The following is a 12,695-nucleotide window of genomic DNA, read 5'->3' as shown; positions in this document are numbered from 1 at the left end:
TACAAATAAGGGAATAGCTTTATATCCTCATAAAGCGATTTGCTCAGCACGTGACAGAACGCCATACAATCTTGCTGTGTGTTGCTAAAGTAATACGCTGGACGTGGCCTGCATAGATTTCTCATTATTGAACAAAACATTTTTTTTCATTGAATCAAGGATAGAGTGAAAATGTAAATGTAAGGAAAAACTTTTTTAAAAAAAAAAAAAGGGAGGGGTTATGATAATTATCAATCAGTTTACTCGTCTGCATTTATCACGCAAGCAAACTTAATTATTCATCACATCATAAAACCAAAAGAACCAGCAGACCAGTTATTCCATGCCGTTGTCTAATTTTCCGAGAAACTTCTGGCTCCATATCGATTTCTTTTAAATAATCAACCATTACATGTAACAATAAGCGTACGATAATTGAATAGAAAGAATTTAAAAATGTATCAATAAAAAGCATTTAAAATGTACCAGTCGCCCGCGTGGCGCTGTGGTAAGAGTGACTGCTCTAGAGTCTCGGTGTAAGGAGTTGATCCTTACGTCGCGGGTTCGAATCCACTGCAGGACGTGGAGGCCGGTCCTTCGGATGAGACCATATAAACCGAGGCCCCGTGTAGGAGTAGGAGTTGGCAGGAACAAGATCCCTCACTGCTCAATGGCCCTGAGTGCAGAGTATAGGTCATCATTTGCAGCCCTCCATTGGCAAGTGGTGGCTTCTCCATGAGTGAAAATTCTCGAGAGGGACGTTAAACAACAAAACTCAAACAAAAAAACGTACCATTATTTTAATATGCAAAATATTGTTATAGGAGAAATTGTATGTACAAATGACGTTATTGACTCAAGAATCAAACAAAATAAAACACCTTTTTTGTAGTACCAGAGTTAGCTGTTCAAATTGTTCTAGCTACAGAAATATTGAAAAACTCTTACTCAGCGACTTTAAATGGCTCACAATATAAGAATACTTAATTACGTATTGATGCTTTCATGCCATTATTTTTGATTGATTGATCGAATGTTGTTTTACGTTCCATTCGAGAATTTTTCACTCATATGGAGACGCCACCATATACCGGTGAAGGGCTTCAAATTTTGACCATTACTCAGCACTCAGGGCCATTGAGCAGTGAGGGATCTTTAACGAGTCAACGCCTGCCGTGACAAGGGGCCTCGGTTTTTAAGGTCTCATCCGAAGAACCGGCAACTTTCACTTCAAAGTGCCGAGCGCATAGCGAAGGAACAGTTGCTACCAATTTTTTATCGACTTAGATCAGTCGCGGCCGAGATTCGAACTCACGACCTCCCGATCACGGAGCGAGTACTCTACCGACTGAACTACCGTGAACGGTCATGATGGGGGAACAAGGCGTGCGAAATGCCTATAGCTTAAACGAAACAAAACTTTTCGGCAGAAAAATTCTCTCGGTAAAAGTTCTTTGGTAAAAAAGATAAATAATTTTTTTTAAAAAAAAATAAAGGATTCGAAGGCGATAAAAATCCTGCGTATCAGATTTTTCTCATAGACACTGGCACTTTCTCATAGACACTGGCACGTTAACCACTTCACACAATTCCTAACAGGTACTGGTATTTAAATCTTGTTTTTGTTATATTTGGCACTTTAATAACTGGATTTCAAATATTTCTCGGAAAGATATGAATTTGTCATCAAAGTTGTACTTAAAGACAGAGTGGGTCTTTGAACCGTTTTTATTAAGCAAAAACGTATATTTTAAAATGAATTCGAAGATTCACTTTAAATAAAATGCATGGAGCGAAGACTGATTTTGAGGCCAAATTTTAAATTCATTTATTGCATATAATGCTTTCCAGAGGATAACAAGTTTCTTTGAGCTGTTTGCAATGAAACTTAAAAAGAAACTTAAAAAGATGAGTCTTTCTAACTTGAGAAAGACCCCTTTTGGTTTTGAGGTCAAAAAGGCAAAGGCCAGTTCTTCTGTTTTCATTTGACATTTTAGGTCTTCCACCTATTTAATTAGATTGTAGCATCGTTGTAAAGATTTTGATAGTACTAATCATGAAAAACTATGATCCCTCTTTTGGTGCACTCTTTAATTGCATGGGTATATTATGAAATTTACAAAATTTAGTTCTATATTGTAGATGAGGATATTCTCAGAAATATTCTCCAACGCAATCTTAATTTTCATGGAAAGAACATGCGGGGCGTTTCTTCATCTTTTTTGTCTATATTGAATAAACGGTCCTTTTTTAATGACAATTAACCGACACCTGATAAAACTCAGGGACTGGTCCGATATCTCGAGCATGGATGCGTCGCATATCAGAAATAAGACAAAGTTAGTCGTTTGTATTTAAAACATATTTGAGAATCGGATACATACGCGGATCTAGAGGAGGGGGGGGGGGTCCGGACACCCCCCCCCCGGAATTTGCAGAGTTATCAAATTTAAATGCTAAACCAACTAAAACTGACCTTGGACCCCCCTAGAAAACGCGGATCCGTGTTAAGTTGGTATGAAAATCAATAGATATGAAGCTTTAGAAGTCAGCAACTAACAACCTCCACCCCCACAAAATAGGTTTTTCAGGTTTGGGAAAGAAGTTCACGTTTTTTTTTTTTTTGTTTTTTTTCTTCCTTTGTTTTGTTTTGTTTTTTTGGTTGTTGTTGTTGTTGTTGTTTTGTTTTTTTTGTTATTTTTTTTTTTTAGCTTGTTAAGAAATTTCTTGGTTGGATTTTTTTTGACTGGGGTGGACCCCCCCCCCCCAGGAAATATTTCTGGATCCGCGCCTGTCCCAATCGAATAGATAACAAAATTATCAGGGGCCCCTAGGGTAATTACTAAGGGTTGTTCTACACCTTCGAGATGTCGGAACATGACAAAGTAGTTAAACAAACAAAGTTTTCATATATGCAATTAAATTTATTCTTCTCAAATTATATCTATAAATACTAGTATCAGCTTTGCTTTATGTTGTAAATATTAAATAAAGACTAGATTATAAATATCCCTTATACAGTTAACATCAAGATCAATGGAAAATTACTTTTTAAATGTTAATACTTCAATGATATACATAACAAAGTCCATTATTTAACGACACCATTTGTTGTAGGACAACACGCACTCCATCTTCCTTCTTTCCGGGGAAAACACAAAAATCTCCTCGCGCAGATTTCCCTCTCTCATCACCATTATGATTTTCCTTTGTTCGTAGGCGTTACGGAAACTACGGGAAAAAATAAAATATTGGTAATCACTACACCCTTATGGTGAATATCATCTAGTTAATCGATCCGGTATACGAGACAAATGTTTGGGTATACTCACAAGAAATACTTATAATTCGGAGGAGTCACCTGACAAGTGTCGGTGGTAGCCTTTTTAAATGGAACACGGTCTTCAAAAGACAAGAAAAAATATCAATAGGATTTACAAGTGTTTATACTTAAAAAAAAAAGAATGCAAACTTAATTAAAGATCAATTACCATGCATACCTATCAGATACCGGAAACCTCCCTTCACGGCCTGGGTTAGGCGTCCAAATAAAGAGGTGGACCAGTACCACATCTTGGATATAGCGGTACAAGCAAGTATAGCCACAGAGGAAACTCCCATTTCTACAGCCATCTGTTAAAAAATGTGAAAATTTTAAATATTTGAGAAAACATAAAACTGACCATTTAGTTGAAGGTCTGTGCTAATTTCTCCATACAAGCACATACGGATTAATCGAAGAGACAAAAGAAAGTGTAGAAAGGAATACGGAAAGGGGTACAGGTTATCTATATGATTTACTGAACTTAAATCTGTGCCGCTCAGAAAAGCCCCGGGAGCTTTACTTTTTTTTTGGGGGGGGGGGGGGGGGGGTCGTCGATGGGCTCCTATGCCATAAGTCACCAAATATCCGCGAGGCAATCAATTTATCCAAATGATCATTACCACTATCATCATTAATCATTTATAGTATGGTACCTATATAAATATGACTTAGATTGGTGCTATAATTCAATGAGAGATTGGTGCTATAATTCAATGAGTCGTAATTTTATAATTATAACCCCATACTCACATTGTAGAGGTCCTCCTGCCCTGGACACGGCTTTGGCTCCCCCACAAAACCAAGCCAGATGCCAAACTTCTCAAAAGTACTTATTGGCTTTTCTTCACTATATCAACGAAAAGGATGAATATAACAACCCAAATTTTAAAGGAAAAATATTGCTTTACAAAGTATTGAAACAAACTAGAGCTTATTCAACTCATAAGCATTCCCCATCTTAAATATTAAATAGAGCATACGTTTTGTCAATTAAGATATGTGTATGTTACCGGCTTCCGTAAGGTTTACTTACCAACAGAAATATTCTTTGTGCTTCACCGTTACGACAAGCATCACCAAAGCCAATAGTGTCAGGATGTATTCTCTTTTAGTCCAGTTGAAGACAAAGAAAGCCATGATTTAATGCTTGGAATACTATCAAACGAAATTCACTGTCGCAACTCGCATAGAAATGCCTCTATGCGTCTCTGAGACAATGCGATGACGTCATAGTGTTATTGTTACGTCACAATCCTTATGTATATAAAAACCAATGAAAGTGGGTGTTATATACAATAATGGAAGAATATTTCTTTTTTATACAGGTTGTGGAACACTTAAATTGTTTACAAAGGGATCATAAACATATCAGTCTATAGAATCCAATCACACAACTGTCTGCAAACATCCAAGTCCACTTATAAATGGAGAATCATACACGCATCAGTTGAATTGATGTTTGACGCTTACTCCTCCCGGGCATCTGATCCAATGCGCGGATCTAGAGGGGGTCGGGGACCCCCCTCCTCCCTGGAATTTGCAGTTATTAAATATATACACTAAACCAACTAAAACTGACCTTGGACCGGCCCCCCTAGAAAACGCGGATCCGTGTTAAGTTGGTTTGAAAATCAATAGATATGAAGCTTTAGAAGTCAGCAACTAACACCCCCACCCCCACCGACCCCGAAATAAATATTCTGGGTTTGGGAAAGGAGTTTACGTTTTGTTGTTGTTGTTGTTTTAATTTTTTTTTTTTTTTTTTTTTTTTTTTTTTTTTTTTTTTTTTTTGATTGTCAAGAAATTTCTTGGTTGGATTTTTTTTGACTGGGTTAGACCCCCCCCCCCCTAGAAAAAAATTTCTGGATCCGCGCCTGGGATAACAAGCTGGGCTTTTTTCGCTTTTCTTGGCCAAAGTTATGCTGATGCTGAAAATTGCAGTATTAAATTCAGATTTAAAGAAAAGAACATGAAAATAAATGAAAATACAATACGGTTCTTTGACAGCTCCAGTATATATCTATACATAATGTGTGTGTGTGTGTGTTTGTTTTGTTCTATCCGTCTGTTTACCTGCAAAAACTTGAACATTGCAAGTAGCTTTTGAACGTTGTGACAAGACCTTTCTTTGCATACATTTTGACCTTGACCTAGTTTTGTAAAAAAAAATTGACTAACTTTAATCGTGGTCATTGGTACCAAGGCTTTAATATTTCACAAGTCTTTCTTGTGACGATACCTTTGGGTACCAACATTTTAGACCTTATATGATCTTGGAGTTTGACCTACTTTTGAAAGTCTTTAACATTGGCCATAACTTCTGAACTGTTGGTGCTAGGGCTTTCATATTATATATGTATTTTTCATAACAAGAGATCGCTGGCTATGACCTTTATCTTGGAGTTTGACATACTTTTGAAAAGGCAAGAATATCTGAACGTTTGGAGCTAGGGATTTCATATTTCACAGCTGAATTCCTTATATTTACAAATAGAGCCTGCCCAGCACCAAAATGCTTGATGAAGTGGTCCAGAATTTCTAGAATCTGGTAAGAATACCCTTGCTTATAATAACTTTGTACTCTTGTTTGCCTCCTATAAGCACAGGAGCAGAGGGGATTTTCAGAAAAATAAGGCATTTTCATTATAGATTCAACATGCATAGCCGCAACCCTAACACTAGAATCCTTAACCCAAGGGGCCTGAAATTCACAATTTTGAAAGAGGCACAATTGCTAATCATAAACATGCATTTAGTTTACCTGCTTAATATCGAGGAGTAGAGTTTGTTTACTTGTTGTTTAACGTCCCACTCGAGAATTTTTCACTCATATGGAGAGGCCACCACTTGCTGGTGGAGGGCTGCAAATTTTGACCTTTTCTCGGCACTTAGGGCCATTGAGCAGTGAGCAAGGATCTTTTTCGTGCCAACACCTACTGCGACACGGGACCTCGGTTTATACGGTCTCAACTGAAGGACCGCAGTGGACGAACCCGCGACGTAAGGATCAACTCCTAACACCGCGACTCTAGAGCAGTCGCTCTAACCACTGCGCCACGCGGGCGACTCCGAGTAGCAGAGAAAAAAAATGCATTTTTACTAATATATATATTCATCAATAAAGGCCCCCCCCCCCACCTCTAACACCAGAACCCCCGATCCTGGGGCCACAAATTTCACAATTTTGGAAGAAGCATCCTTGCTCATCACAACTACTTACTTAGTTTATCTGCTTAATGCCAAGGAACAGAGAAGATTTTCAAAGAATTAATGCATTTTCATTATATAATCTGAATAGAGCCCCGCCCTAACACCAGAGCCCCTGACCCAGGACAATTTTAGAAGAGGCACTCTTGCTCATCATAACTATGCACTTAGTTTGTCTGCTAGAAAAGATTTTCAAAGAAAAAATGACATTTTCACTGTATATTCAATAGCCCCCACCCCCCAAAAAAATCCTGACCCTGGGACTAGATTGCAAAATTTTAGAATAGGCAGCCCTGCTCATCACAACTATGCACTTAGTTTATCTGCTAAATACTCAAGAGGAGATGAATTTTAAAAGAATTTATGCACTTTCACTACACGTCATTAGAGCCCTGCTCTAATTCCAGAACCCCTGATCCTGGAACTCTGAACTTCACAGTTTGGGTAGAGGGCTCAATTATTATTATATTAATAACAAAATTTTGTCTGCTTGATGTTCTGGAGTAAAGTTTTTTTTTTCGATAGCACTAATGGTTTGATGGTTTTAACCCCACCTCTCGGGCCCCAGGGGGGGGGGGGGGGGGCAGAGACCATGGAATTCATAAATTTTGTACCACCTCACCCATTGATGCTATATGCCAAAATTGGTTAAAATTGGTTCAGGAGAAGCGACTTGCACCATAAGTCACACAACAACGGACAACACAGATATCAATGTACCTGAGCGACTCAGATGACCTAATAACTGTTCTCACACTGATAATCATTATGGTCAGGCATATTTATTCTTCAATACATGTATTTAGCAGTATAGTGTTTTATGTCCCCGTATCGAAGATTCAGGGGTATACAGTTTTTGCCCTATATGTCTGTCTCTCTGTCCGCAAAAACTTTAGCATTGCCATAACTTTTGATTGGTAGGAGCTATGGCTTTCACATTTCACATGTGTATTCCTTGTGACAAGACCTTTCTTTGGGTACCTTATGACGTTGGAGTTTGACCCATTATTGCAAAATTTTACCGAACTTTAACCTTGGCCATAACTTCTGAACAATTGGTGCTAGGGCTTTCATACTTCACATGTGTAATTCTTGTGACAAGACCTTCCTTTGGATACCAACAATCTTGACCCTTTGACCTTGATCTAGGAGTTTGACCTACTTTTGAAACTTTAACCTTGGCCATAACTTTTGAACAGTTGGTGCTAGGGCTTTTGTATTTAGCATATTTCTCCTTTGTAACAAGACCTTCATTTGGATACCAAAAACTATAATTCATTGACCTTGATGTTTGACCTACTTTTGAAAAATGTTGGCCATAACTTTTGAACAATTAGTGCTACGGCTTTCATATATTTCACATATGTATTTTTTGTGAGAAGGCCTTTCCTTGGACATTATCAATTTTGACCATTTGACTTTCTTGTTTGACTTACCTTTGAATTTTTTTTTAACATTTTCCATATCTATTCAAAGGTTGCTGTTAGGGCTTTCATATTTCACAGGTTTATTCCTCGAGACAAAACCTTACTTTGAGTACCAACATATTTGATTTGCATTTGAGAAAGTTTAACCTTTGCTATAAGTTGCCTACAGGGGCATCAGTATTTCAGAAACACATCTTGTTTTTGATAAACCTAATGGCTTGAACCATTCTAGGGGCTGTAATGGTCTGAAGATAAATTATACATTTAGATCAGTCTTTTCACACAATACATAAAATTATATCATTTCATATTTCTTCATTTAAAAAAAATTGTCCCCCATTAGCGATAAATGCATCTTTCTTTTGAATCACTAGATGTTCAAAATCATGAACAGATATTGGACAAACATGAAAATATCTTTTATATGCAAACAGCATTTACACATACATAATTATCACAGAGATGAACAACACTGATACTCAGATGTCTAGATCTGTTTTATTGTATGTATATCATCCTCTGTTGTACATAGACATTTTAGAAGTACTTTTTTCCATGTAGTATTAATTTACACTATGTATGAGGTCACAAATTTACCGTGGGAACTGTCCCAGCATACTTAAAGTACATTTAAGGCATATAGTGGCAATCTAAGAAATCCATATTCCCACGGATTGAACAGTAATTGTGATTCAGTGGAATTTTGACTCCATGGAAAAAAAAAGTATGTTAACTTTACAGTTGTCAGTGCTGTGTTTCCTCTCTCTCAGAGTTTTTGGCTTTTCGTTTGAATTTTGATTTCTTTGTGGTTGCCTTTCTGACTGTAAAAGTAAACATATTTATTATGTGTAAGTTTTAGGAAATTATTACAATATATGCTATACATATTACCACTAAGCATGAAAATAAAAAGTCTCAACAGCATATATACACAATTTCAAGGAGACATGAGAATCAAAAAGAAATATAATAAAACTAAATTTTCTTTTAAGTACTGTATTTGACCTTGAATAAAGTAATATATTACATAAAAGAAATTAAATGTAGACATTATGCTTCAACCAATGGAAAAAGAAATCATGTCTAGAAAATCTAGTCCAATCAGAACCTACCATAGTCAGCTGCCCAGAGAGCTAAGGCCAATAGAAAACAACCTGAGGTGGCCATTATGGTGATAGTGACAGCTCCAAAGTAAATCTGATCATCTGGACTGACCACTGGTGTTGAAACATCAGCCTGTCATAGTGAAAAGGTTTCAAGTATTTTATAGCTTTCGTGTTCAAAAGTTAATTGTCTGAAACATTTTTTTTTAATTAATGGGTATTATTGTTAAAATAGAAATACATTCATACACTTAACAATATTATGCTCTGGGCCACAAGCATGTGTTGTAAAATCAGGAAATGTTATGCTTTCAGCAAATTGTATCTCAGTGTATGAAGTTAGAGGAATTCATATTTACTGTGGCTATCTACATGACTGTATAAATTTCTGGTATTTTTTAGATGTATATACATGCATGTGTGATGAATGGATGTCTGTAAACTTTTATGACCTGATCGATACATGTAGATTGATAAAAACTTAATGAACTGATTTCAAAAATATACTGATGGTGAAGATTTTAGCTGTACATCAGTATAGGAATTCTATGTGTTTTTTTTTTACCTGATTTGTAGTTGAGACAGGACTCTCAGTGGTGAGTGGTTCAAAAGAGCAGGAGTCATGGGAAAATTGACTAGAACAGTATTCACAGGAGTGGACCTCCACAAAACAGGTTCTGACTGTATCCAGGACCAGGGCATCTGCTTCTGAACGTGAAATCTCAGAGGCATTGTAGATCACAATTAACTCTGGTCTATTGAGGGGTACTGTGATGGTTGTAGTCTGAAAATATTCACATTTTTTTTTATTAAGTTGAGTCTTAAAATTTCTTATCTACTGGGAACTTTTCAACATAAAATACCTGCTGAAAAATAAGTGACTGTTTAAATCAAGGTATAATTTTTTTTCCTCCAGAAAGGATGACCTAATCAGCAAGTTGAATCATAACTTTAAGGACATACGCAACATAGATTTAATTTTATTGTCTTTTTCCCTGGAGTTAAAGAGTTCCAATACTTGAAGGAACTGTGTGCTACATTTTAATGTCTATATATGCTGTTGTACACTTCTTCTAAAACAAGTTTGGATAAACAAAACATCTAGAATATATGTTTAGTAATTTTTGTACATTTTTCTTTGAATTATACAAGAATTTTCATCAATTGATATCTTTTCAAAACCCCTGGTAATACATGCTGATTTTTTGTCTACGAACATCTGATGGCACTACATGTATAATCTTAAATTAAGAATATCTTGAAAAACTATCAGTAGGTAAGGTACGTTGCGTGTGTCCTTAAATGTATAGAATTGTGACTCTAGGAAAAACATAGATCATACATTTCTACACTTAAAATGATTCTTATATTTGAAACATGAAATACGTACATAGGAGGCATTGATGCTGTTTACTGTTGTTATAACAGGGGGAACTGTGGAGGAAGCTCGATATTTCTCTGGACAAAGCCTGAAACAGAGAGACACAAGTTTATACAGAGTACAACATAGATATATTCAAAGCTTTATCACTAATTTTTAGGTGTAATGTAAGAATAAGCTTTAGCAAAAAATTAAATCACTCTGAAAATCACTGGTTTTCTTCACAAAAAAAAGGTTATTCTTTTTGTACATTCATGAACACAAAAAAAAAACTCATAAAGACTGAGACACACTGTCCCCACCTGTTTTTCATGCACTAAATATTTCAGAGGAATATATATATATATATATATTATTATAACAGTAACTTGATCTGGAGAGGCGTATCATGTTGAGTTGACATGCGCGGATCATCAGATCAAACTGTGTCTCCTCAACTCGATGTAATATAGCTTTTCAGATTAAGTTTCTGTCATTAGGATAAATTTATTACATATTCCTCTATAATTAGCAAAATATAATACTACTGTACTTCATCAAATCAGAGAGGGGTGATATGGATTCAGAAATACATTGTGGTGATCCGGAAAGTTGGATCACACTGTCACATGAAATCAAAAGTAAAATCGGGTGATATACAGTTGGGTATATAATAATAAAGTGCAAGTTATATCAAAATAGAACAATGTGAACTTTCTTCTTCAAGATTCTTTAAAAAATATTTCCATTGTTTTAAAACACTTTTCCTTATTTCAATACAAGTGACCTCCTTTTTCTCCCTTTATAAGTGAAGTTAGCTATGAAAAAAGGGAACTAACTCTTTAAAAGTGTTGACCGTGTGTCCTTCCGTAGCCACTATAGGCCGGATGTAGTGGACGTGAAGTGTGATCTGACGGTGTTTAACTGCTTCCCTTATCTTGTCCACTTCCTCCACCATGTTTACTTTACTCTGGGCAGACTTCTTCAACTCAAATGACAGTCTATCCTGGAAATGGATAAAAAGATTTGAAGAAACTTGAAAGAAGGGATGGTAATGAACAAAAAATAATTACTGGCCTAAATCTCAGGTACATGATCATTTTAATATTTAAATAATTTAAGACATAAAATATAAATCAATGACAATTTCATTATTTACATACCATGTTGGGAAAGGCATTAAGTAATTTCTACAATAAATTTGATGTGGAATCTACGTATAACTACCTGTTTGATCCAGGTGAGATTAAATGACTGGGCCACCTCCCCCACTAGTAGACTGTTGACCTGCTGCTGTAGATCTTGAGAGATGTCCTCCCTGGTGGCCAGATGAAGGTTCTGTAAAGCCTCCAAGTCAATACTACTGAATTTCAGGATCACATCTACACTGTATAGAGATATTTCAAAATATATCATTCTCTAGTTATATCAGCAACTATTCCAGGGTACATGATACATGGATAGTCAAAGTTGTCTTATTCTATAACCAATCACTTTTTCTCTACACATATTACACAATGTAAGTTCTTTGCTAAATTCTTCCCAATCTGCTTTATAAAGCCAATAAACACAGAAAAAAAGCTAGGTTTCTATGTTATACCTTAAGAGATAGTCTCTGATATGGTGTTTCCTGATCAAAGTTTGTACTTCAGACTCTTACCATATTTTAACATATTTAACATATTCAAAACTTAACAAAGACTAAGCCCATCGCCAAATTGGAACAATCTTGAATGAGCACAAGCAGTATTTGTACTATATTAAAACAAGATCACATTAATATTTTGGCAATGTTCATAAATAAGTGCATCAGCCACTGGGCTAAAAATGCTGAACTAAGAATCTTGCTTAAAAACATCTAAAGTATACAATGCAGAATGTAAAGGGTCAAGAAATGTATTATTAATAAGAAAAAAATACAGCAAAACTTACTTTGTGGAATCATTCTTCTTACGAGGTGCAAACTTATTTTTCTCAGTGGAAGGACCAAATCTGAAGTCTTTTGTGTAGTCTGCCTCAGTATTCAGTGTCTCTACATAAAGCTCCAGGTGGGGATGTAAAGTTGTGGCATGGAGAACAACATCTGCACCCTCCTAAGGACATATATACACATATCATTATCTACAACTGATTTTGTTTTTTGTACAATTGGGTATTTTGGCATTGAAAAATGCTGTGTTATTATGCTTCTGAAACAATGCTCATGAAGCTTTATTAATCTTTTCTCTTGATGAGGAGGGGGTGGGGGGGGGGAGATTTTTTGAAAAATATATGAGGGTCCAAATAAACATGAA

General features: G+C 36.0%; 2 protein-coding genes across 2 annotated transcripts in view; both read right to left on the bottom strand.

Annotated features, from left to right (window-relative positions):
- Positions 1-2,945: 2,945 nt before the first annotated feature.
- Positions 2,946-4,445, bottom strand: LOC133195915 (uncharacterized). Its single transcript, XM_061331896.1, has 5 exons — positions 4,338-4,445; positions 4,055-4,151; positions 3,480-3,612; positions 3,312-3,381; positions 2,946-3,210 (listed from the first exon to the last, which is right to left on the bottom strand). The coding sequence occupies exons 1-5, from the start codon at positions 4,439-4,441 to the stop codon at positions 3,075-3,077; spliced, it is 540 nt and encodes a 179-aa protein (XP_061187880.1). The 5' UTR covers positions 4,442-4,445; the 3' UTR covers positions 2,946-3,074.
- A 3,977-nt stretch (positions 4,446-8,422) lies between these two features.
- LOC133195903 (uncharacterized) overlaps positions 8,423-12,695 on the bottom strand; it is a 45,860-nt gene continuing 41,587 nt past the window's right edge. The window contains exons 17-23 of the mRNA XM_061331881.1: positions 12,334-12,494; positions 11,629-11,788; positions 11,241-11,407; positions 10,432-10,510; positions 9,607-9,825; positions 9,051-9,174; positions 8,423-8,759 (exon numbers count right to left, since the gene is read on the bottom strand). Of these exons, the coding sequence (XP_061187865.1) occupies positions 8,683-8,759; positions 9,051-9,174; positions 9,607-9,825; positions 10,432-10,510; positions 11,241-11,407; positions 11,629-11,788; positions 12,334-12,494 (987 nt within the window). The 3' untranslated portion in view covers positions 8,423-8,682. The remainder of the gene's footprint in view (positions 8,760-9,050; positions 9,175-9,606; positions 9,826-10,431; positions 10,511-11,240; positions 11,408-11,628; positions 11,789-12,333; positions 12,495-12,695) is intronic.

Source organism: Saccostrea echinata, unplaced genomic scaffold (genome assembly GCF_033153115.1).
Source record: "Saccostrea echinata isolate AGI-Se365-2 ecotype Australia unplaced genomic scaffold, CSIRO_AGI_Sech_v1 ptg000029l, whole genome shotgun sequence".
NCBI lineage: Eukaryota > Metazoa > Mollusca > Bivalvia > Ostreida > Ostreidae > Saccostrea > Saccostrea echinata.
The sequence above is the reverse complement of the archived record's forward strand: the minus strand, read 5'-3'. Positions and strand labels throughout refer to the sequence as shown.